The 24,265-nt window shown below is 36.3% G+C and overlaps 3 protein-coding genes across 4 annotated transcripts; all 3 read left to right on the forward strand.

Annotated features, from left to right (window-relative positions):
* The first annotated feature begins 987 nt into the window (after positions 1-987).
* On the forward strand, positions 988-14,790 carry wu:fi34b01 (uncharacterized). 2 transcript variants are annotated; one of them, XM_056744150.1, is made up of 6 exons: positions 988-1,106; positions 12,599-12,739; positions 12,832-12,984; positions 13,075-13,224; positions 13,821-13,936; positions 14,008-14,790. In XM_056744150.1, exons 2-6 carry the CDS (start codon positions 12,667-12,669, stop codon positions 14,539-14,541), a joined length of 1,026 nt encoding a protein of 341 aa, XP_056600128.1. In that variant the 5' UTR covers positions 988-1,106; positions 12,599-12,666; the 3' UTR covers positions 14,542-14,790. The 2 variants fall into 2 exon arrangements, with proteins under 2 accessions (XP_056600128.1, XP_056600127.1); XM_056744149.1 differs by lacking the exon at positions 988-1,106 and adding an exon at positions 2,099-2,143.
* A 278-nt stretch (positions 14,791-15,068) lies between these two features.
* Positions 15,069-20,452, forward strand: zgc:153615 (uncharacterized protein LOC777747 homolog). The gene is made up of 7 exons (XM_056740963.1): positions 15,069-15,305; positions 16,752-16,861; positions 18,278-18,395; positions 18,492-18,692; positions 18,896-19,019; positions 19,299-19,392; positions 19,510-20,452. The coding sequence occupies exons 1-7, from the start codon at positions 15,276-15,278 to the stop codon at positions 19,598-19,600; spliced, it is 768 nt and encodes a 255-aa protein (XP_056596941.1). The 5' UTR covers positions 15,069-15,275; the 3' UTR covers positions 19,601-20,452.
* A 1,227-nt stretch (positions 20,453-21,679) lies between these two features.
* On the forward strand, positions 21,680-23,217 carry zmp:0000001127 (uncharacterized). The gene is made up of 7 exons (XM_056744277.1): positions 21,680-21,717; positions 21,827-21,978; positions 22,068-22,154; positions 22,596-22,634; positions 22,716-22,832; positions 22,940-22,981; positions 23,083-23,217. Exons 1-7 carry the CDS (start codon positions 21,696-21,698, stop codon positions 23,203-23,205), a joined length of 582 nt encoding a protein of 193 aa, XP_056600255.1. The 5' UTR covers positions 21,680-21,695; the 3' UTR covers positions 23,206-23,217.
* The last annotated feature ends 1,048 nt before the right edge of the window (positions 23,218-24,265 follow it).

Here is a 24,265-nt window from a genome sequence, read left to right on the forward strand (position 1 = left end):
GGATACTTCACCTTAAAATTGAAATTCTGTCATCATTTAGCACCCTCTTGTCATTTCACACCTGTATGACTTTTGGAGAAAACACTGGAAAGTATTTTTAAAATGTTGTTACACACTCCCTTGCACTGGTTTTGGATGTCGAGGTGAATGAATGCCGTCACTGTTTGGTTACCAAGTTTCTTCAAAATATCTTCTTTTGTGTTCAAAGAAATTAAGGTTTAAAATGACATGAGAGTGGGTAAATGATGACAGAAAATGTTTTTGATGAGAACTATCGCTTTAAGACGTAATCATCATAGTTTTGTTCTTAACCGGAAATGTAACGGTTGCTTTCCTGAAAAGAAAAACCCTGCAATAATAAACCTTGATGATGTATGCAATCGACAAATAATACCTCTAGAGGAAGCAGACAAATTCTCGGGCAGCACGTGTCCCGGAAAAATGGTACGTATGGTCACCCTACTGTATCAGGACAAATTGTATTTTGATGCTTTGTGAATACTGTTTCTTAAGATTCAAGATTCAAAGTGTTTATTGTCATGTGCCCAGTGAGGAAACAAGTTTCCCTGAGCAGTGAAATTCTTACCTTGATTCATTCACAATGAATGCCAGGACAGTGCAAAGCTGTGCACACATACACAAACTATACACAAACATGCATACAATGTAAGAAACAAAATAATAATAAAAACTATGCTGAAACATTATAATAAAAAAAAATTCAAAATCAAAATTGTATTGATTTAAACTTATTTTACCTCAAATAATAACTGTAAAATATTTTTTACATTGAATACTAGCATTCATAAATATTATATTTCAAATTAGATTAATAAACAAATGCTGATTAAAACCAACATAGTACAATAAAATAATAAATGACATAATATGGGTGTTTTTATTTTACTTCTAACAGCCTAATAAATATAAAAAGATGATTTTATGTTGACGTCCACAACGCAAGCAGATACAGTTGGAATGGTTGTTGTTAGATCCGCTAATACATATGTTCCCTATTTTAAAAGGTAAGGGACTGTAAATGTCAGCATTATCATGTAAATCTTTGAAGGATGCCGAGTGAAACAGGAGCTTTTTCCGTCAGTTCGGTAAGTCTGCTATTTATTCCTAAAGTTACTACTGACGGGAGTCTTCCGTAAATACAGCTTACACTTAACGTTACGCTTCAACTAAGTTGAATGATGTAGCTCGAAAATATTTAGTAGTGCGTAAATTGTAACTTAGTGCCAATATAAGTAAAAACTAGGCGATTTACGCAAAGCTGGTGCACCGGCCTCTGAATCTTACGTCAGTGATTGAACTAAGTTTGCGATTGGCCATGGACATTACAATTTAACAAATGAGCTATTGGAGCTCATAAAGCAGCCCATGCGCCTGTTTGTGCGCTAATAGCGCTTACTTTCTTCGAGCACTCGCGCGCAAAATGGCGTTTTGTAAAAGCCTGGGAAATACATTTGTTATCCTATTTGCGTTTTCGTTCAGTACTTTAATACACTGCATAAGTTTGCTACATTTGTCTGGGTCACAAACAACTAACGAAGAAGAGGATAAAATGTTATCTGATATGTCCGATCATGAGGGATTTAATGAGCAGTTAGCTGATTTTGACTACCCCGTTGACGACTACCCCGACGACTACCCCGTCTCGGTATGTAATGCACTTTTGCGTCATTGTCGTGTACAGAGGTAAGTACTTAAGTAAATGTACTTGATTACTATACTTATGTATTATTTTGGAGATCTGTGTATGGGTTGCATCAGCCATTCGTAAGTTCTTTCTTAAATGTGAACTTAATGTCCACACTAGAGGCTTAACTATAACCTAGTTTGTTACTACTTCTGTATGTTATTCGGTTGCATCATGATGTGGTTGTTGAAGTGTTGGGAATTTCAAAACATTCTTTATTTAAACTTATTTCTTCACATAAAACGATAAAATATATTTTAAATAGAATACTAGCAATCATGAATATTAGGGTTAGGACGGTTCTTGTTAGAGACGTCAAAAATTAAGTCATCACAATGTTTTCTGTGTAAAAGGTAAGTGACTGTAAATGTCAGCATTATCATGTGTGTAAATCATTGATGAATGTCGAAAGAAACAAGACCTTATTCGGCTTGTTCGGTGAGTCTGGTATTTTATTCCTACATTTTCTCGTTACGGGAGGCTTCCGTAAATATTAAGTTTATACGTAACATAACGCTTTAATGAAATTTGAACGGTGTAACTCAAAAATATTTAGTTTTGCGCAAGTTGTAACTTGGCGCCCGTTTAAGTAAAATCTATACAAAGTTATGATTTACTCACAGATGAGAGCGAGCATTCTAAAGATTGCGAGATTGCGAGCATTAGCAAAGGTTCAGCCCTCTCTGGATAAAGATCAGCCATGGCCAAGCTCCATGGTTCCCGAGGTCAGGAATCATATCGTGACGTGTACACAAAATCTGCAATTAACGACCCTAGCTCACTACACATTGGGATTTTGTTGACTTAATTTCCTGTGACGTGACGCTCTTAGGTGTTGGGATGCCAAAGATTTTTTTTAATCAAGCAAAACTGATAGAGGTTGAATCAGAAGTGGCATACTTGCTTACTATTTAGTAGGCAAAAAGCAGTAGGCGATCGAGACGTAATTTCGTAATTTTCTAAAGACGTTATTTCGTGTACATACGTCTTTGTTTTAGCCAATTGCTAGTCACAAAACGGGAAAATTTGCATAAAATTGATTAAACGTATAGTCGTGATGTCGTCATTTACGTAACCACGTGTCATTCATACGTGACATTACACGTGGTCCCATGTCATTAGTTTTCCCGTACAGGGGCCCGTTTCAATAAGGAAGTTCAACCAACACAGAGTTAAAATCTGAGTTGATTTACTCAGAGAATCGCTACTCTGAGTTTTCAGTTTCAGAACAGCTGATTTGAGTTAGTTCAATCCACTCTGAGTAAGTTCACCCGAGGTTATGCGCGTGCAGCATGGCGATGAAAAGACATCATCAATTGAGTGAAGATAGCACGATTCGCCATGGCAACGGCTATGTGATCATATTCACCGTACGCTTGTAACAGTTCCTTCTATTCGATTGCCGAGAAATAAACAGAGCGCTTTTTGTCACGTATATATATATATATATATAAAAGAGCAACACAGCCACAGCGGTAAAATTATGGAAGCCCGTTTCCGCCAGGGTTGGGATTTTTTTTTTAATTAGTAAGTCATAATAATGACTTGGTAAGTCATAATAATGAGATACTAAGTCATAATAATGAGATACTAAATCGAAATTTCGATTTAGGAAGTCATAATTTCGATTTAGTAAATCATAATTTCGATTTAGTAAATCATAATGTCGATTTAGTAAATCATAATAATGAGATACTAAATCGAAATTTCGACTTACTAAGTCACAATAATGAGATACTAAGTCGAAAGTATCTTATAATAATGCTGCTACATTCATTGCGAGAGTAATTCCCGCGGCTCATAATGATTTACATCTTATAAAGCGATTTGATCGGTCAGTCCAAGAAACATAATGTTATTTACAATGTTATAATCAGCAGTGCATTGCACAGCCACAGGCAATCGGTTTGCGTCGCGTTCTAAAACGCGATTCGTGCCCTTGAAAGTACGCTAACTGTAGGGAAGGGTACATCAGGTGAGCGGTTGTCTAAGATAAGGGGAAAAGATGTGTTGTTTGCATTCATTATGTATAACAGCTATATTTAAGAAAAACAGCTGTTTATCTCTCCCAGAACTTGCACTATACAAAGAATATGGCCTGTAAGTGCGTGGGGCACATGAATGGGATTGGATTTCACCCGAAGATGTGATAATAGCGTTCAGTTTCTTGCACAGATCCATTGACTAGCTTTATAAGACTCTAATTTAACGGCAGGAATTACTTTTGAAAACCAAAATAGCTTCATAAATATCTTCTTGAAAAAATAATGGCAGCCACATATTGGGCAAAGTAACGCATTAAGGAATATTAAACACAATTAAAACGCCAAATAACCCCTATTAATTTAAAATCATGAAAAGGCACAAATGGATGTACTGGAAGCAATATTTGTGTGCATGTTTTAATAAATGGCCTATAAGTAACAGCAACAAAACAGTATAAAAGGAACAAAATGCAATAAATAGAAATCAAAATGACAGAATAAACGAAGATATAATCAAATCGAATCTGGCTCTCAAAGAGAAGTAGTTAAAGACCCCTAATGTAATGCAATGCACACGTCACATACAATCACCCCCCCCCCGAAATTTCGACTTAGTATCTCATTATTATGACTTGGTATCTCATTATTATGACTTGGTATCTCATTATTATGACTTGGTATCTCATAATAATGACTTGGTATCTCATAATAATGACTTTTTAAATAAAGACTTTTTAAATTCATTTCCAACCCTTTATTCAAAACAGAACTTAAATCTTTAGATATCTCATAAAAATGACTTGGTATCTCATAAAAATGACTTGGTATCTCATAATAATGACTTAGTATCTCATTATTATGACTTAGTAAGTCGAAGTCATTATTATGATTTACTAATTCTAAAAAAAATTCCCAACCCTGGCGGAAACGGGCTTCCATACAAAAGAAAGAGAGTTGGCGTGGGAGAAAATTGCTTGTTACTTAGGTTACATCTGTTATTGACACCATGCTCGGCGAACACCAGCTTCTGGAATGCACCTATCTATGATGACATTGATAAGCTGAACACCGCCTCCACAGAAAAATATCAACGAATACTTCTCTAACTGGTTCGTGCATGACAATTCTGAAGTAACACAAGTGGCGTGGAACCAGAGAGCAGACAAGCAATAAACAAACATGCAATTAAAGATGGCTAAATATTTTGCAATCTCTGGTTGTGGGAGAATACAGTCGCTGCATAATCTTCCTTCGGATTCCTGTAATAGAAGTTCCAGCTCATGTGGGGGGGGAAAAAGAGGCGTTTGTTCGTTTCATTTCTCTGAGCATTCCTTTGTGAACAAGGCAAAAAGGTTAAAAAGCAGTGCTGTGCCGTCAACATTGGATCTGATAGGAATGGCACAGCACTCTTATGTGAGTAAAACATTTTATACTGTGCGTCATTATTGTTTTGTTAGATCAGCGGTTCTCAATCCTGGTCCTCGCGACCCCCTGCTCTGCATATTTTGTATGCTTCTCCTACCGCTTCGGAGGTTTGTTTAATTAGCCCATAAGAGCCCTGCGAAGTAAACATCACTAGATATTCTGCCATAAATCCCGTTCGAAATGTGGATAATGTTGCGCAAATCTCAAAATTACGGTTAAATTACCCTTCAATCTTCCGTAGTAAGTTTTGTTCTTCGTGTTCTTAAATTAACGTCAGCCGATTTCATGTGTGCAGGGAGTAGAAAGCAATGAACACAGTTCAGGGAACACGTCAATGGGAACGCGGTTCATTCATTAAGCTCTCTTCTAATGAGCTAGAGATTTAAATCAGGTGTGTTAAACAAGAGAGATACACAAAATATGCAGAGCGGTGGGTCGCGAGGACCAGGATTGGGAACCGCTGTGTTAGATCACTTGATGTGCCCTGAGCACTATTGACACGAGATTAGTGTTCCCTTGTGATCTCTAGTCATTTGTATTAATTGCAGAGGTTGTCAGTGATCTTTAGCTTGTGCGAATCGGGATCTCTGTGATTTGGTGGGTTCATATATAATTTTTCAAGGTTATATCCACCGTTTGTGAATAATGGAGGTTGTTTTGAAGTGTGTTGGTATTTCGGGTGCTGGGTGATATCCAGGGCGTAGTTGATGGGGGGGGGGGGGAGGTAACCCCCCAATCTTCAAATCCATCAGTTACAAACCCTCCAATATTTCAACATGAAAATCACAGTAGATCAAATGAAAAATATGTAGAATTACTTTATTTTGTGACAATAATGTGACTACTGGCGCTTTCAATACTTAATTTCTTTCTTTTTATAATCTCTTCTGTGTTAGAATTTATGTCAGTTTAACATACTGTAACACGATTCAGACATGGAAGGAAGGAGGCCGGAACCGGCAAACATTTAACAAAGTTTTAAAATAAATAATAACAGCCGGCGGCCCCTCACGGACGACCGTCGGCGAACAAAACAAATACAAAACACAAGAACATAAATATAAAACACAAGAACATAACTACAAACGTAAACGCGTTCGGGCCCAGTCCTCTCTCTTCGACGGTTCGGTCGCTCGTTCTCTTATATGCTCCCAATCTCCATGTGATTCGAACCCGGTGTGCGCACAGCTGGCGCTCATTCACAATTACTCACCGGTCTCGAACCACGGTATCGCCCCGCCTACTCCACTACACATACATTCTAAATCATTACATCTTAAAGACATCTTCTAACAGGAAACGTCCTATAGACGTATTGCAGATGAGCTATAGTCTATACAAACTATACGCAAGGCCCTCATCAGATCCGGGAAGTAAGTGCATAAATTTGAGTAAAATCCTCTTGTGCGAATGAGTCAACTGAAATACTGATGTGGTTAGGTCATGTAGGTCTTCAGATAATACTAATGCCATGCGAAAACTGTGAATGGTGCTAATGTGTTACCTGCCTTTATGTCTCTAACCAAATTCACAGAAGGCTCCAACTATGCAAACTGCTATCTAATCATAGAGCTGGCCTCAAAACCCGGGTAGAAAATAGCCTATTACTTATAGATTTTGATATTTTTGAATGTAAAAACCACACGAACATCATAAGTAGATCGCATACAACGGTATAAAACAATAAACAAGCCCAGTTCATCGATCCTTTAAAAAGTGTGTTCACAAGTTTGTGAAGCACTTTCAAACTTGTAAAGTAGATGATGTGATTGCAGATGAGGTAAATAATTGGTTCTCCATTGAGATCACCCCTGTTCCCAATCATTCTGTCATTATTGATATGGCGCTCTTCTCCAGATTTCCTCTTGTGAATATAGTAGTTTCTTTAAATGGTTTGTGTGGTTACTCTGTGTATTTGTGGCGGTTTCAGCCTTTCTCTAATCATAGCTTCCTAGGTATATTGTTCTGCTGTTTTGATTCTCTACCTGTCTCTCATTCTGAGCATGTGTTCGATTTGACAGTGCTGAGCCTTACTCTGATTTTCATCCATTGCCTTTTCTGCTGTAGCAAACTAAGTTTGCAGAACTAGGTTTAAGTAGTAAGAACTAATTTAGGTTCAATGCTTGTCTCCATCTCTTGAGTTATCTCATCAATTCAATTTTTTTTATTTACTGTATGTGCCTATTGTGTCTTCTTGATATTCAAGTCCATTGTAATAAGAGTGTGTCATATATGCTATACTTTTAACAGATTTTTTGGAATAACAAAATGTATTCAAAATTATTATCGTGTTATAAAGCAATGTAGTATAATTAAAACTGGCATTAAGAGCAAATCCTTCATATAAATAATCACGAAGAGTAAACGAGGAAAGCCTTGCTAAAATAAAAATGGCATGGGCTACGTTGCTTGGTGTGACTATTTGACAACGGTAGGCTTGGGAATTACGCGTCTACACGCAATTACGCGTCCACGTGTCTAACGTCTGTACACGAAATTACGTCTTTTGACGCAATAACGCGTCCACGCGCTATATCGTCTGTACACGTTACGTCTAAATAAATATGTGCCAACACGGCGTTCCATAGCAGGCGAGTGCAGTTGCTTCCCTCCGACTGCGTTGATGTAAAACATTATGGGAAATGACTTGCTGACAAAACGGCTTAACTTATCATTGAGCTGATATCTTAGAAGTGTTCTATTTGTAAGTACATTAACTGAAGTAGTGTTTTTTTGGGTGATTTATATGCGGAAAAACACACTTGCGTGAAAAATATTGTCCTAATAATCACTTTCATGTAAAAGCAGTGCAATTCAATTGCATCGATTTCTTCAGCGATAAAAATGATTTGATGGCTATATCATTTACATTAAAAATCATCCATTTTAGGAGGGTCTAAGACAAGAAAAATTATAAAAGATAATACAAATCACACAACAAAGACAAAAAAAGAAATAAAAAATACAATTTTTCAATCCATCCATTTTAATAAAAATAAAACGAGAAACATAACTTATATTATCGAAGAAGTCTACAAAAACTCCAGTATTTTATTTTGTGCTTATGACTCATTTTTGAATATTGTCCAAACTAATTTTTACTATAAATCAGGTGATTAAAAAAATACATTTGGGAATAACATTCTTTGCTAACAAAATTACGTTTTTAATTAAAAAAAAAAACCCTTCGACCTCCTTTCACAGTTTCCGTATTGAATTCTTTATGAATATGTTAAATTCTAACACATTACTTTTACTCATTTAACCACAGTTATTACACTTTGTCCAGGAATGAGAGATATGCTCTGTGTTTTCTGGAAATGAGTCACACACTATTTACACAATATAGGAACTCCCCAGAAGGATAAATATCACATAAATTTTTTAAATGAATTTCTTTGATTTTAGGGATGAACTGGAAACTTTAAATAGGAGGTTCTAATGTGTTTTAGCATTCGTCTATCAAAGAAAATATCTAAACTATTTCTTACACAGACTTGACATGGTTGAGTTTGTCTAATATAAGTTTTAGAACATTGCTCACTTTTAAACTCAAATGGCCCAAGAAAATGCGCTAAAAAAACGCGAACGCGATCAATTCCATTGCTGACGTTTCCAGTCGACTCCACAGCGCATACTCTCGCCTTTTCAGTCTATGTAAGGTGCTTCTCAAACTGTTGCAAGCCGTTTTGGCATAAAAACTATGGTTTGACTATCAATAAAATATGTTTTAGATGTCGAAATACAATTAAAGCGGAGTCCTAATTAAGATTTGATCTGTCAAATTGATAGAGATATCTGGAATTATAATTGCGCTAGTAAGAAATCTGTTTTGGGATATCTGTAAATATGAGATATCTGCAATGACGTCATAGTATGGCAAGACGTTTTGCGTTTTGACATAAAATACCCCCGGGAGTGCTAGTCATAATTTAGTCTTGACTAGTCAAAATTCCAATTCCAGATATCTCATCTGTAATTTTGACTCGTCATAATTGGAATTAGTACATCTACAACATGATTGACTAGTCATAACAGGCAACGAAGATATCTACAAAGTTATTTCTGTTTCCAATAATACACCGAGATATCTACAGTGCTGTTTTGACTGGTCATATTCTTCCATTGAATTCCGTTGGAAAATATTTTCAGATATCTACAAACGAGTTTTGATTGGTAGAAACCGCAATTAAAGAGATCTATAATTGATTTTGTACTGGGCATAATTCCAATTAGAGATATGTCTAAATTAATTATCTCCAGGATAATAAATAATTATCTCTAACTGGTGTTTGTCTAGTCATAGTCACATTTAAGATTTCTTTAATGAATAATTTTTAAAGATATCCAAAATACTTTTGTAGATATCTGAAAGTAATTTATTACTAGTAAAATTACAATTGAACATATCTTGAATCGTATTTTTGACTAGGCAAAACATAAGAGATATTTTGAATTGGAATTCTTCCTCGTTAAATCTCCTTTAAAGATATCTGCAATTTAATTTTGAATATCTCAATCTGATTTTTGCTGGGGGTCTTTATTTGGAAATCTCTTCATTTAGCTTGGCGACTAGGATGAATTTCAATATAGAACCTTAAACGTTCACCTTAAACGTTTTTAACCAATCCTTCCTTGGAAACTGTTAACATCTGCTGATTTGTCAAATAATTGTATAATAATAAAGGTCCTACATTTTGTGTCATTCAAACTGCTTTAAACAGAAGTCATTTAAAATAATGAAAATAAAAACGTTACTGATGCATATGCAAAAGTAGCATAAGGTATGCACTATGCACAGGTTTTTTTAAATTAAATATCGTAAAGTTTGAGATATGTGCTGTGAATTAAATTGTTTGCCTTTATTCCAAATGAACACTTAAGATAAATATCTGTATAGGCATCATGTCTAGTGCAACATTTTGATTCATTTTTAATGCACTGCCACTCATCATTGAACACAGCAGAACATCACCATCATTGATCTCTTACAATAATATATTACAATTTACAATACTCCCACCTTGTGTGTAATTACCTAAAGATACGACTTAACCTGCATCAACAAAGAACACAATACACACTATGCATAACGAAATGAACTAATAAATGCCATCAATGCCAGTTTAACTTTTATTCACTTATAATCTTCTTTTAAAAAGTCTTCACCTGTCTACCCAGTCTGCCATAAAAGCATTATTCTTGTCCATCACATGTTTATTTGTACTTTTTGGTATATAATTTCAATGTTTTTCACTCGTGTCTCTTAATATGTGTATAAAAAATGAATTTCAATACAACGAGCAGTTTGCAGTTCTTTGTCTTTTTCAAACATTACACTTTGTTTGGTCCGTTTTGTAACATGACTGCAATTAAAATTGCAGCGCTATGCATACATACATGCTGGACAACTTTTACCACACGAATGCATCCATATATTATTTAATAATCCCTAAAGTACTTCATTCAGTTATATTCTCTCCTTGACAAGTTACAAACGCTGTCTACTGTTGTTAGCGGTTAGACATTAGTGATGGGGACACTATACTGAAAAAAAGACCGTCATTTCAGATGAGATGTTAAACCGAGGTCCTGATACTCTGTGATCATTAAAAATCTGAGGATGTCCTTAGAGTAAGACTAGGGGTGTAAACTTGGCATCCTGGCCAATTTCGCCTTTATACATAATGGCCTCCTGATCATCCCTGTATTAATACGCCCTTTTCACAATGACGTAATTTAACTTCCGCCTTTTCACAAAGCATTGTATCAGTATATCCATCTTGCAACAAACAACAAGATGACCTTCCGTTTTGCTGTTGCGCTGGAATTTAACAACAGTGAAAAAATAAACCCACTTACAGAACACCTATTCAAGTACTTATTCTAGCACCTTCTATTACACAAAAGGAAAACAAAACGCTTAACTTCATAATCAAACGGGTAATGTTCTTCAAAGAATTTGAATCCTTTATCTAGCTTTGATGTTGTGGTAAGCGAACATTCGTCTGCAAGATGTTGTACATCATCTAGCCTTATTCGTGGCAGCTGTGCAAGGGACTTGGTAAAGTCCATTGTGAGGTGCTAGCAGAAGTAACTCTACGGTGCTTCGCTTCAGAACGGAAGATGCGTGACGTCATATGAAAAGGGCCTATTGGCTTTGTAACTCTGTCTCCTCTCCACCAATAGGTTAGTTTGTGGTCTGCGTTCTTGCACAATATGGCTGCCGTTGCATCATCCAGTGGTTGCTGCACATTGATGGTGGTTGAGGAGATTCCCCCTTCCATGTAAAGCGCTTCGAGTGCCCAGAAAGTGCTATATAAATGTAACAAATTATTCTGAAGTATGGACCATGAAAAACATTTTATTTTTATATTAGCATAAATTTGGTCTATTATTAAATTAAAATTTTGCTTTAATTTTTAAAGAGTTTGTCAAGTTTTGGTCTTTAAGTTAGTAGCATAGGCTTGATACTGTTATACCAAGCAGCAGCTCAATGTTAGATTTTTACTTTCAGCCAATGTTATGTTCGTAGGTTGTGCATATAAAAAAATAACTAATTTCAGTGTTGTACAACATTAATGGCACTATATTAGTGTAATGGGGTGAACTTGCTTGGAGCTGGCAGAACCATTACTGTGAGCCGCTCTAAGACACAGGTACATATGCAGTCTCACATTCACACTAGTTAAACTGTTTCTGTTAGACCTTTGTTAAATGTTTTGGAATACCTGCTCTGTTGTGTTCTCTGTTCTATGGTTGGAATTGGATTGATACTCCAGAAGTTCTGATGATACTACTTGATTCTTTTTCTGGCTACATTAAAAATTAAATCCTTTTTGTTAAACAATGTTTGTTTTCAGTTCCCGATGATTGATACATAAATATTTGCATGAACAAGTGCCTGTCACATAATACATTGTTTATAATTATAAACCATCAAATGTTAATTAATGAGATTAATGAGTTGCAATGAATACAGGTGCCATCAGTTGTTGTCTTATGACTTTGTCAGTAAGTCAGTGTTGCTGATGCACAGAAGGGCCTGTGTTACCACACACAAAGTAACTAAATTAGGATACAATTACAAGTAATTTGCAAAATGTTAAACATTTAACTGTTGGTAACTTTAAAACTAACCTTCATCTGGGAGATCACAGCCAGGCATTTGTGAATATTTGATCTGTTAACTGCTTCCATATGTCAGATTTATTGCATGACTTGGGCAGAGAAAAGCTGATGCTATCAAAAATTGTATACTTAATCCACAGAATCAGTGTCATGAAGAGATGGATCAAATAGGCCAATTGATGGAGGGTTTGAAGAAATGTCATGCTCCCTTGTAATAGTATTTTGCAGTATTTTTAAATACCTAAATTCAGTAGTTTATTTTTATACATGGTGTGGCCGCTGTATTTTGTAGTTTATTTTGATACTTAAGAGTAAGGTATTTTATAATACATTTTGATGTATTTTTGCCCAGCTCTGATTGAAGATCTGCCGAGGAGCACTGTAGAAACGACTAGCAATGAAGATGAAAAGCTGTCTGATATGTCAGATCAAGAGGGATTTTATGAGCAGTTAGCTGATTTTGACTACTCTCCTGATGACGACACCGTCCCTGGTATGTAATGCACTTGTGTGTCACTGTAGTGTGTATATGGAGTGTCTAAAGGTTTGAAATGTCGGTTATGAATCGCTTGCATTGTATTGCAGATCTCCAGAGAAGTGCTCCTGAAACAACTAGCTATGAAGGGGACGAAACGTTATCTGATATGTCAGATCAAGAGGGATCTTATGAGCAGTTAGCTGATTTTGACTACCCTATTGACAGCGACGACGAAGGCAACGACGAAAATGATGTCACTGGTATGTAATGTACTTGTGCTTCATTGTGGTGTATATGGATTCAAAAAAAGATTTAAATGCCGGTTACGAATCACTTGCATTGTATTGCAGATCTACAGGAGAGCGGTGTTAAACAAGGACAGTTAGTAAACTCATCTGTAGAAGTCTGGGATGAAATATCCCTAAAGCTGAGGTGTGGGGATGGTTTTATGAAGTTGCAACTCATTGGTTCGGATGTGGACCAAGTTGAGCTTTGTCGAGGTAAGTTGGAAATTCCTGTTTGGTTTTGTGACTTACTGCTGACCATTCAATGCCAAAATTGACTATAAATTGTTTGTTAAACTGTTTTTATTTCCTGGGTCAGCAGGGCTCAATATACGGTACTCCAACAAAAAAAATTGAATCGTTGCTTTTAGTTTTATGGAATTTGCAGTGTTGTTTCTACAGTAGCCCTAAATGGGCCATTCGCTTCCAGAGCACGATATCTCCTTCAGAAAAGAAGCGAAAACGTGATGACTTTGGCCTTTTCCCACCATAGTGCTTTGAAAGGGAGGGTGCAGTGAACCATTGGCAATTCACTGCTAGATGCCGCTAAATTACAATGGACCAATGCACTGGACCTTTAATAAAGAAAGTGTAACAAGCTATACAGTACAACGTGTGGGCTATATGCCAGTGTTTATGGCACAATTTATCTGCAAAAGCTGAACATTTATATCTGCTTGGATCTTGGTTCATTCTAGTGTGGTTAGATAATTGGTCTTCTATTGTAATGTCAGATTCCCAGATGAAAGGCTCAGGGAATGACATCATACATTAATTTCAGTATTGAGTCACCTTTAATTTTTTTCACACAGGTAGTTCTGCATCTGTTCCTCTTGGCCATTTGCCAACTGATTGTGGACACACTTCACCCACTCATGGTGGTCTTATTTTTGAGACACCCTATGATGGATGTGGTGTTGCACAACAGGTACTAATGTTTAATTTGCTCTTTGTATAAGGTTATAAGCTATAAAGCCAACTTGGATGTTTGTTTTTCAGGGAGGGAATTATGTCATGCAGATGCTATTGCAGGGAAACCCTGTGGTCATTTCTTGCCCAATGACCTCCTCTGTTGCGAATATGACTACGTCTGGACATCAGCCTGCTAGATTTCTTCTTTTCAACTCACAATCTGGTTACGCCAACAAGTTTTGGCAATACTATTACCCTCATAACCATCATGGCTGGCCAAAACCAGACCCAACATCACCTCCAACCACCACATCAGATGTTGTATATGAACCGACTCAGAAACCCAGACCTCCTGGTTACCAAAATAGGTTTTGGCCATACTATTACCCTCATTACAATTATCACGACAGGCCGAAGCCCGCCTACGAACCGGTTCCAACATTAGCTCCAACCATCACACCAGCAGTTGCCCATGCACCGCAACTTCCTGCAAACCCCCATCTGTTTTGGCCATACTACTACCCTCAATACCCAATGCAACCTCCCAAACCTCAAAGCCCCACCGTCCCACCTTTAACCACCCCCCCTCAACCCTGCGCCACCACTGTAGCCTTATGTTGAGTCTCACAGGTACTCTTCTGGGCTTTATGAAAAAGACCCCTTTGCACTTCAATATGTAAATAGGTTTGAACATGATCCGTAGTCTTTCCCATTTAGATTTTAACATGTGATGGCTGAGAACAGTTATTTTCAATCAGGTTAGTAATATATATTTGGGTTTCATCAACATTGCAACCTGCTTTTGGTTCATGCTAATTTTCTTTATTTTCTATTGTTGGGAATGACTGGAAAGCTGTTAAGGACCTGCTGGTCAAATCTGCTAATCTTTGATTTATTTAGTTTTCCTTTTCAATAAATCTAAAATGATTAAATGCGTATGTCTTGTTTTTTTTTAAGTGTCTTGAACTGTTTACTCTGAGCATGACATCAAATGAATAGCACTGCATATGCAAACATGGGTCTGCTCATAAATGTCAATGTTTAATCTAAGAATGTCACTGTGTGTCTCCTGACCCCACCCTTTTATCAAACGCTATGGAATATAACCTGCCCCAGCGATGTGGATGCTGGTAAATCTGCCACACAAACATTGATCCGGTTCACTGCTTTTTGCTTTTCTGGTGGTGGTGTTTCATTAGGAGCTGCTTGTGCTCCTCCTCGCTCACGTTCTCTCTCCTCCCCCTCTCTTGATGTGCGTGTATTGATGCAGGATCACGGCTGGTCTCTAGGGTGTAGCTCCGACACTGCAGAGAAAAGGTAGGGCTTGGCTGCTGCACTATACAATGCGCTGAAAGATGGTGCACCAGGAGAAATGTGTTTATCAGGTAAGACGGCTCTACTTTTTAATGCAGTCTTGTGGATATGTTAAAAAAATATAAATGTGATTAGGTAAAAATAGTCGCTGTGTTTGGGACTGCTTTCATTTTGGGTTATGGTGTTTGTTATTGTTATTTGCATAACGATAAATTGTATTGTGAGAGCTGCTTTTAAAAATGCTGTTTAAATGATCTGAATAAAGCAGTTTTAAATAAAAAGCTCATATTCCTGTTTAGGTATAGGTATGTTTGTTAATCGTCATGTTATTTTAGTGGCAACATCTTGTTCTTTAATAAAAGTTAACATGGTTGATCTCATTACTGAATGCACCAGAAACCTCATTTACGGCAAATCACAATCTGTCCTAATGACTTAAACATAACTCTGTTTTTTAGGGCATCGTGAATCACTCGCTTCCATGCCATATATTACTGCATCCAAATGTTCATCCAGTCTCCGTGGAACTGGTCTGAAAAAAACTGTTGAAATGTAGAGAAAATTATTAAAGCATAAAATCCAAGAATATTGAAAATAGTGAGGAAAGGAGGAAGGTAATTCATTTTTCCACTAGTAGGCCTGTTTTGCGATCATGTTGGAGATGGATGGCAGCAATATGAAATATTAGTCATGAGCTCCAAAAGGCAACGGTGTTGCCATGGCAATGAATTATTCAGTTTAGCAAGCAGATCAGAGAGAAAGTCTTAGTCCTACCAATGTTGCAATTTTGTGTTTTTACATATGGGTATGTTTGGGCCCGTGATTTGATTCACAAGTACTGCCTTAGGTCCACCCCCACACGCGTCTGCTCTGTCTCTGTAATGTGCGGTTCATTTAAGCAGTAGTTACTTTATAGTAACTATCAGTTTATACCACGCAATACTGCTTTTGGTGATGTTTTGGGACTTTCCATGAAAAGAGTATCCACATAAAAAAAATTGTCAGGTATAAGACAAATCCCTTATATTGTTTATATTTGTACAAATCTAGAACATGCATTTCTTTTTTAAATAGTAACTAAAATAATAATAACTTGGTTTTCAAAATTTCAAGTGTCTGTATCCTACCCCCATCCCACATTATATGGTATAGGTATCCACTTTGCTAATTTTATACTTTGAGTAAACACAGAAATGTTATTTAGCAGAATTTAGCAAAATGTGAAAATAAATGCACCTATTGTGATATTTTTGATTATATAATAATGTATTTGTACATATATAATTTTAACCATTAAAATTTGACTTTTCAATCTTTTTCTATTTTGATCATTCATCATGATCATTCAATAGCCCATGTATGTAGATGTGCTACAGTGGAAGTTAACCGTTTTAAAATGCCAGATTTATTCCTACTTGCCAGGTCTTCTGTGGCCCAGTGTGCTGTCTCTGTGACCCAGTGTGCTGTCTCTGTGAGTGTTCTTCTCATTTATACAAGTCAACTGTGTTTTTGCTCAGGCCCAGAGAAATGACAGGGAGTCCATTAGGCAGAAGCTGGCCCTTAGCAGTTTCTATGACGACGGACCAGTTACTTTTACTGGCTGGAGCAAGAACTGCCTGTCCTCACGGTCAGTGTGTGTGTGTCTGTGCTCAGTGGGTTTGTTCTGCATGTTAGATATAACTTTACAAGTAAAAAAAAACAGTGATGCTTGTTTTTGTGTTGAAACTAAATTTTTACAAATGAAATGCTGGTGAAATAAAGAAAAGCACATTTTTAAAGGTCATGCTGAAAATCTTTTTTGGGTTTGTCCCATTACACACTAGGTGATGAACTGTTTGTGCCAAACTAGTTTCACCATAAAGCACTATGGTTTTGTGGGTGTGACGATTAAAGATTGCTGGTTTTTACTTAGTTTTCTGAAAGATCTTGAAAATGTGCTCCAAAATGTGAACATACTTAGCTTTAGTAAAGAACAGTCAAGCAAAGTCGGCAGAGATATACAGTCTAAGTCAAAATTGATGTCCAACTTCAGTTAAGTGACGTCATTCCTCAAATATATTACTAAAAATGTATTAAAACCTGTGACACATATCCTGAGCTGTCTTTATAAACGTTTTAAACACTGCTCAAGAGAATAGACAGATGCTTAATATTACTTAATATAGAGTAGTGTTTGATTTATTTCCTTGCCTTTTGATACCTGTTTGTAGTTGTATTCATAAAAACCCATATTCCCTATGCTCTAGTTTGCCTTATTGTTGAATATTTTTGCCCAATATAAACCTTAAACGTTTAATGTTTTCTCCATCCCTGTTGAAAAAAACAGCATATGCTGGTTTGGTATGTCTTGATGATTTTGGTTTAATTGAACCTGAGAAATACGACATTTTCGTACATTGAAAAATAAATATGACCGCACTTTGTGTCAATCACATTAACACATTTTCGTCTGTCGTAAAAAATTCAGACTGGGTTCGTTTTTTGCAGCCGTAGCAAGCATTTTGAGAGGTGTTTTGACAAGTCAGAGACACCGAACAAACGAGCGCCAACTAGCTTACAAAAAACACATATGAAAATTTCGGACTGTGTGTGCAAAAACCTTAACTGTATTACCTCGCAGATGGCACAACAGAACCTGTATCAGTTTATAGGAGTACTGTTAAATTTGTGATTATAGACTTTAATTACTTTAGTCATGAATGTACTCTTAAGTTCAATAGAACTTTCAACTTTTTTATAAAAAAAGTTTTAACACAGCTTTTTACAGGAAGTGAACTTTAGGTGTTTTTAAAGTTATGTGGTTACTATCATTTTTAACAAAAAACACTCCATCACTCCACTGCTAAAAGCAATGTGACTGAACAGCACAAATAAGCATGCTAAGTAAAAAGCACAAATGGATAAAATTAGCCACATCATGCAAACAAACAAACGGATACAAAGCAATGTGTGACGCGTTGTGTGTTTATCTTCAGCTCTCTCCCATCGCTTTATCCTCCTGCTCAACATTTCTTACTCTTCATCCTGTTTGTTTTTACTGTAGGTTTCAGAATGGGGTGAACATGCAGATGTGCTTTGTGAATGACAGCAGCAGTGATAGGGACAGTGATGCAGAGGACAGCCGAACAGAGACCAGCTTGGACACTCCGTTATCACCTATGGTATAAACTAGCATCTGTTAAGCATATGTCAAATATCAGCATCTGTGGAATATTTACGCAGTTAAATCAACAGTACATGTTTCTTTCCCACCACAGAGCAAGCAGAGCTCCTCTCTGTCTGACCGGGACACTGGTGAAGAAGATTTGGAGTCAGAAGATTCAGAATTTTGGCGGCTACAGCGTCGGCTACAGGAAGAGGCGCGTGTTGCTTTGGCTCTGGCTCGTCCGATGGCTCGCATGCAAGTGGAGGTAGAGAGACAGATACAGCTACACCGCAGGTCCCCTCTGGCAGACCTGGTGAGTGATGCATTTGTCCAAGAATGGTTCTCCATTTTTTCAGAATACTCACAGCATTACATCAGAGCAATAACAACACGCATGAAAATGTAAAAAACATTTTCTAGTTAATTGATCACAATAATGATAACAATGTGGTTATCATTATAGTGCTCGATCTTGGCGTGAGCTGACCCTAACTCTAATGTGTGTATTTAATATAGTTACCACATCTGCCACATATCAGTGAGAGTCTAATGAAGAGAAATCTGAGACCTGTGGACCTGAGAGACATGAGTCTTGGTCAGTTACAGGTCATTACCAATGATCTTCACTCTCAGATACAAGGTAAACGCACCCAAAATGTGTTATCTCCCCTGCCATAAACCATTGTTTTTAGAAAATATATATTATTTTTATAATAGTTTAACATATGTCCTCCTAAGAACACAAACTTAATTTGTTCATGTTATAATGTCATGTTAATTCTTTAAAAAAAAAAATTAAAGAAGTTGACTCCAATGATGCCCAACATGACCCTTCCGTTTTTGCTTGATGCATGAACAACCATCTCTTTACCTACATACCATATAATCATATTATTTCTATTTTGTAATGCTGTTGCAGGTTTGAATGAGGAGTTGGTGCAGCTTTTGTTCATGAGAGATGAACTACACATGGAGCAGGATGCCATGCTGGTTGACGTTGAGGATCTAACCAGGTTAGGCCGGAACCCAGAACATTTTTCTAGTCAAACCATATTTACATTAGAACCTCATTATAGAATATAAATCATGAACTCTGAACATGTAAGAAAAGTATGATGTTTTTTCAACAGGCATGCACATAGCCAGCAAAGGCACATGATGGAGAAGACTCTCTCTAAAGGCAAAGGAGCTTGCCACACTCGCTGTGATTCTCCATACTGAGGCAAACCGTGACGAGCACCTGGACGACCACTTGTGTTTCTCTACTTAATAATAAAGCTGTGTACTCCATTTGATCCATTTTCAGTCCAACTAGATGTGTCTGTTTTGCCTTTGTTAGCATTGTGTGGATGTATGTTAACTAACTCTAAGTGTCCATGCATGCCTGCACCTTATAAGGGAAGCACACAAAATAAAGACCAGGATGACCCTATAGAATGTAGAAATGATGGACTTACTGAATTGTGGACTTCATAGGTTGTGAATCTATCCGTGGGATTCTATCACGTTGACAGATTGTATCTTTTCAGGGTATTCGTTGATTCTGATGTACTGACCAGAAAGTTGGTCACTTACAGTAGTATGGACCTTAATGTTTGCACTCAGAAAATAATATTAGTACTCTGTCAACTAGTTACCTGCTTCTCTGTGCAGATTTTTCCAGTTTTTGCTTATTAACATACAGTAGTTTCCCGTATTGGGGATAAGTAAAGTTGACTCACTATGTTTATTGCACTGGCTAATGTGCTGGGTAGAGTTATCCTACCTATAACAAAGACAACATTACCAAAACTACTGAAGGGTTTGAATATAAACTATATCTTAGGGCGACGTTTAATGTTGTAGTTTTTTCAAAATTTGTTTGTAAGAAGCTGCCTGGTGTGGTGGTAGTTTTTTCTTATGTTCACAATGAACTGTGTCTGTCTTTTATGATAACGTAGTCTATTTTACCTACTTTTTCATCCAAGTGTGGCATTTCCTGTTTCACAGATGTAAGGAACACAACATGGTTGATGCATCATGTGCACAGAAATGGAAAAGGAAATTATGAGCAAATAAATCACTCACCCATTATGTCATTTGACTTTTTTCATCTATAGTTCAGCCCTGAATAAGGTATTGGCACAGTCATAAGAAATAACAACAAATGTTAAGACTTCAGCAAATTTGCCCCAAACGTATGTCATTGTGGTTTGTAGGTCAGCACCAAAAGTGAAAGAAAAGGCAATACACAGAAATTATTGCAGTAACATCTTAAAAAAAAAGGAGCACCATGATTTAAAGCAGATAACAAAGATTAATAAATGCTGAAATATAGTGCATTTGATAGTTCATGTTAGTTTTTGATATTATCTCACTGTGCATTAACCAATGTAACTGATGCCCTCTTTGATTTCAAATAGGAAATACTTTCATTTGTACATTACCTTTATTGCTAAAAAACAAACGTGTTTTCATAATGAATTTCTATTATCTATATCTGATACCTACAGTCATCAGAAACAGACTTTGTCATGAAATATCAGCATGCAGGATCTAAACTGTAAACTGATACTGGTTCCCTTTTTGTGGCCAGGTTGCCTAAAACATTCAGTCTTGTTCTACCAACCAGGAGAAGAGCCCAGTACCTCAATTTGACGTCTTGTTCAACAGATATGACGTGCTGCTCAGAAAATGATAACAAACGTTACAAGACAAAACAACATATTTGTTTTTATATGGATATTCCACTCTTGTGCAACACTGTCCCATGTACACCTACTTACATATAAAGGAACTTCAACATGGGCTACTGTAGGCTATAAGTAGCCTATTAAAGTAGGAAAAAATAGCACTGCGTTGTTTAAAGATTCTATATTTGATACGATTATAAGATTTTACATTTGGTTTGTTTTCAGCGAAATTATGAACACACACTTTTAGTGCATTCTTTTTTGCTGTGGAAATTTTAATGGTGTTTCTCTAAATGTTTACTATGACTAAAAACAGGACTGCGGGTAAATAAAAAACTGGATGAAAGTGAATGGTGATTAACGAAACAAAAAGGATCAAGATGATCATCCACACACTGTATGCTACATGTTGCCTATACACTATTTGGTATAAATCGAAACGTGCGTTAATTCCCATGTATGCAAGCAGTGTGTCCTCAAAAGTCATAAGTCAATATTTGTAACACCTCGGAAATTACAAAACACATTGATTTTAGTTCGTGCTTGTAAAAGAAAACTCCCACATCTCCAAAGAATCGTATATAAAGACACAAATCCTAATCCCGAGCATTACAATCCCCAGCCTGGTGCAGCTGAACACAACCATGCAGCCAAAGTCCTGTAACTGTAAGTTTCTTCTTCATTTAGGATTGAGTTCGGCTTGGCTGTACTTTTGCCTATAGATTTAGCCATTGAGCGATAATCTATCAACGTTTACATATTTACTTTTTGACAGTTCTGGTCGTCACTGTCCTGTGCTGTGCCCTGTGGCGATGTGGCTTTGCTGGTCCGGTCGGAGGGCGTGATTTGACATTAAAGCTCAAGGACAATACATGCAACGAGTACGCACGGTCGCTGCTCTGGGTTGTATCAGACGCTCTCGCCATGGTAAGAGTTTTTTGATAAATTACAAATATTCGTTGAAAGATTGAACCATTTTGAAGTCTAACAGCAAACTTGCTTTTGCTCAACATCAGGACCATCTCTTCAGCGGATTTAACTGTACACAGCAAAACGCAGAGGTGCACATCAGGACGCAAACGATGTCTGCTTGCACACCACAAGTGAGAGTCGTATTAAAACAGGGATAATTATATTACATACACCATCTAAGATAAGTTGATAGCTTACTGTAATGCAAGTGTAGTGAACGTGTAAGACCTTCAGATTTTTTTTGAAAAAGTAGATATTAAAACGTTATTTGTAGTGTTTGTAAAGGGTTTTTTATCAGTCTGTAAAGCCATTTTCATATATTATTGGAGCCTTTATTTTATTAAGACTTCTCTAAATTTCACCATTTTATAATATTAAATTTGTAAATAGTTGTGAATAGTTTAGCTGATTCAAATAGCTCTGTTAATAAATGTATTAAATAAAACTTTCATTTATTTTTATTAGCTATTCATTTTTATTATAAATATAGTCTTTTAAATTTTATGAACACCTGTGAATGAGTTTCAGAAAAGTAATAATTTGGACATCTGTATCTTTCATTCATTTGACAGTCAGACTGCACTCACAGTCCAGTCCTGAATATTAATGAGGTAATTTACCATACATTTCTACTTTTGCTGTTTCTTACCTTATTTTGCCCATTGTTCACATATGCTCATGTATCTTTGCAGAATACATGTTTACAGCGGATCTTAGAAGATCTCCAGTACTATAGGGACACGTTTACAGTTTATGCTGACACAGCGCTCACCAAAACTGTAGTCAGAAGTATTGATGACATCCTGCAGGTAAAATAAGTCAATAAAACCAAACAAAACCATTTTTATTTGTTTTTGAGAATCTGTGTTTACAAATGTTCCTTGTCACTCTCATTCAATTTTAAACATTTGAACAGAACTGCTTTTCTGTCTCTGCAATGGACAACTCTGCGCTCAAGGTAATAGATTGCCTTTCATTTTCTTTAACACATATCATTCTTTACATTCATTTGACCTCTGTGACCTTGCCATGTATAATAATGATTTAATATATTGACAGGTGTCCATGGATCATAAAAAATCTTTTCAGGAACGATTACAGCTGTGCAAAGTCCTAAAGGGTTTTCACCTTCGAGCCATTACAATAAACCGAGTTTTCAGCTACATTTTGGCAAAAGAATAAGCTAACAGCAGCACATCCAAGTATACAACTACTATGTCTTTATTACCAAAAAGATAAATTATTTATTGCTAAGTTATTTTATTGTATTTAAACATTATTTATTATGGTATAATGTTTGTTATTTAACAATGTATGTTATGTATGTGTTTCATTTGTACACAGATTTATTTGATTAAAGTTGAACATTGAAGCAGATGTTTTAAAGTGTGTTGTGTCTTGTCACTGGACTATTTTCTCATGTTTTAGAAACCTATTTATCTGATGATATATGCTTACAGTAAATGTTATCATTTAGTTTAATAGTCAAAAATACACACTAAAATGTTTGGTTGACCTAGTTTTGGGTTGTTTTGTAACCCATGGTTGGTCAAATGGACAACCTGACTGTGGATAGTTTTAGCTGCATATTTGGGTTTTATCACCAACCGAACTCCATATAGGTTAGTTTCTTTTTTGGGTTGCAACATTTTCTGGATTTTCTCTTTAATTTGTACAACTTTAAATTTACATATAGATATAGTATGTACTATTTGATATTTAAAAACCCACAAAACTACAAAAATAGACGTAAACAAGATAAAAACATGTAACAATATGTGGCATTTCAGATATGTTTTTTTTTGTAAGGATGAAGTGTTTTCTGTAATACAAGCTCATGGGAGTTTATTTTCCTTAAAAGCAAAGGTGTGCTTCTCTTTTCCCCAAGAAATTGCCCACAAGTTTCATTTCAGCAATGGTATTTCTGCATTTGCCTGTGAAATTACAAGGTTACTTTACCAGTCACCAACTATCAGGTTGGAGTTGTCTAAATGATTTTTTATTTTCATTCTCAGTTTTTTTCTTAGTTTTGTGTTATGAAATGACAGCTCATTTGAATTTTGTACTTTTTCCACAATCATCCAATGGCCTCTGGAACTACCCTTATAAAAAATAACCATGTTTTACTACAAATAAAACCAAAAACGTGGTTACCGTTGATGAAAAATGAATAATAAGACACTGTATTTCACGTCCTGTTATTAAATTGTGTGCATTATCAAAATATGAATCTTTATTCAAT

Source organism: Triplophysa dalaica, chromosome 3 (genome assembly GCF_015846415.1).
Source record: "Triplophysa dalaica isolate WHDGS20190420 chromosome 3, ASM1584641v1, whole genome shotgun sequence".
Taxonomy (NCBI): domain Eukaryota; kingdom Metazoa; phylum Chordata; class Actinopteri; order Cypriniformes; family Nemacheilidae; genus Triplophysa; species Triplophysa dalaica.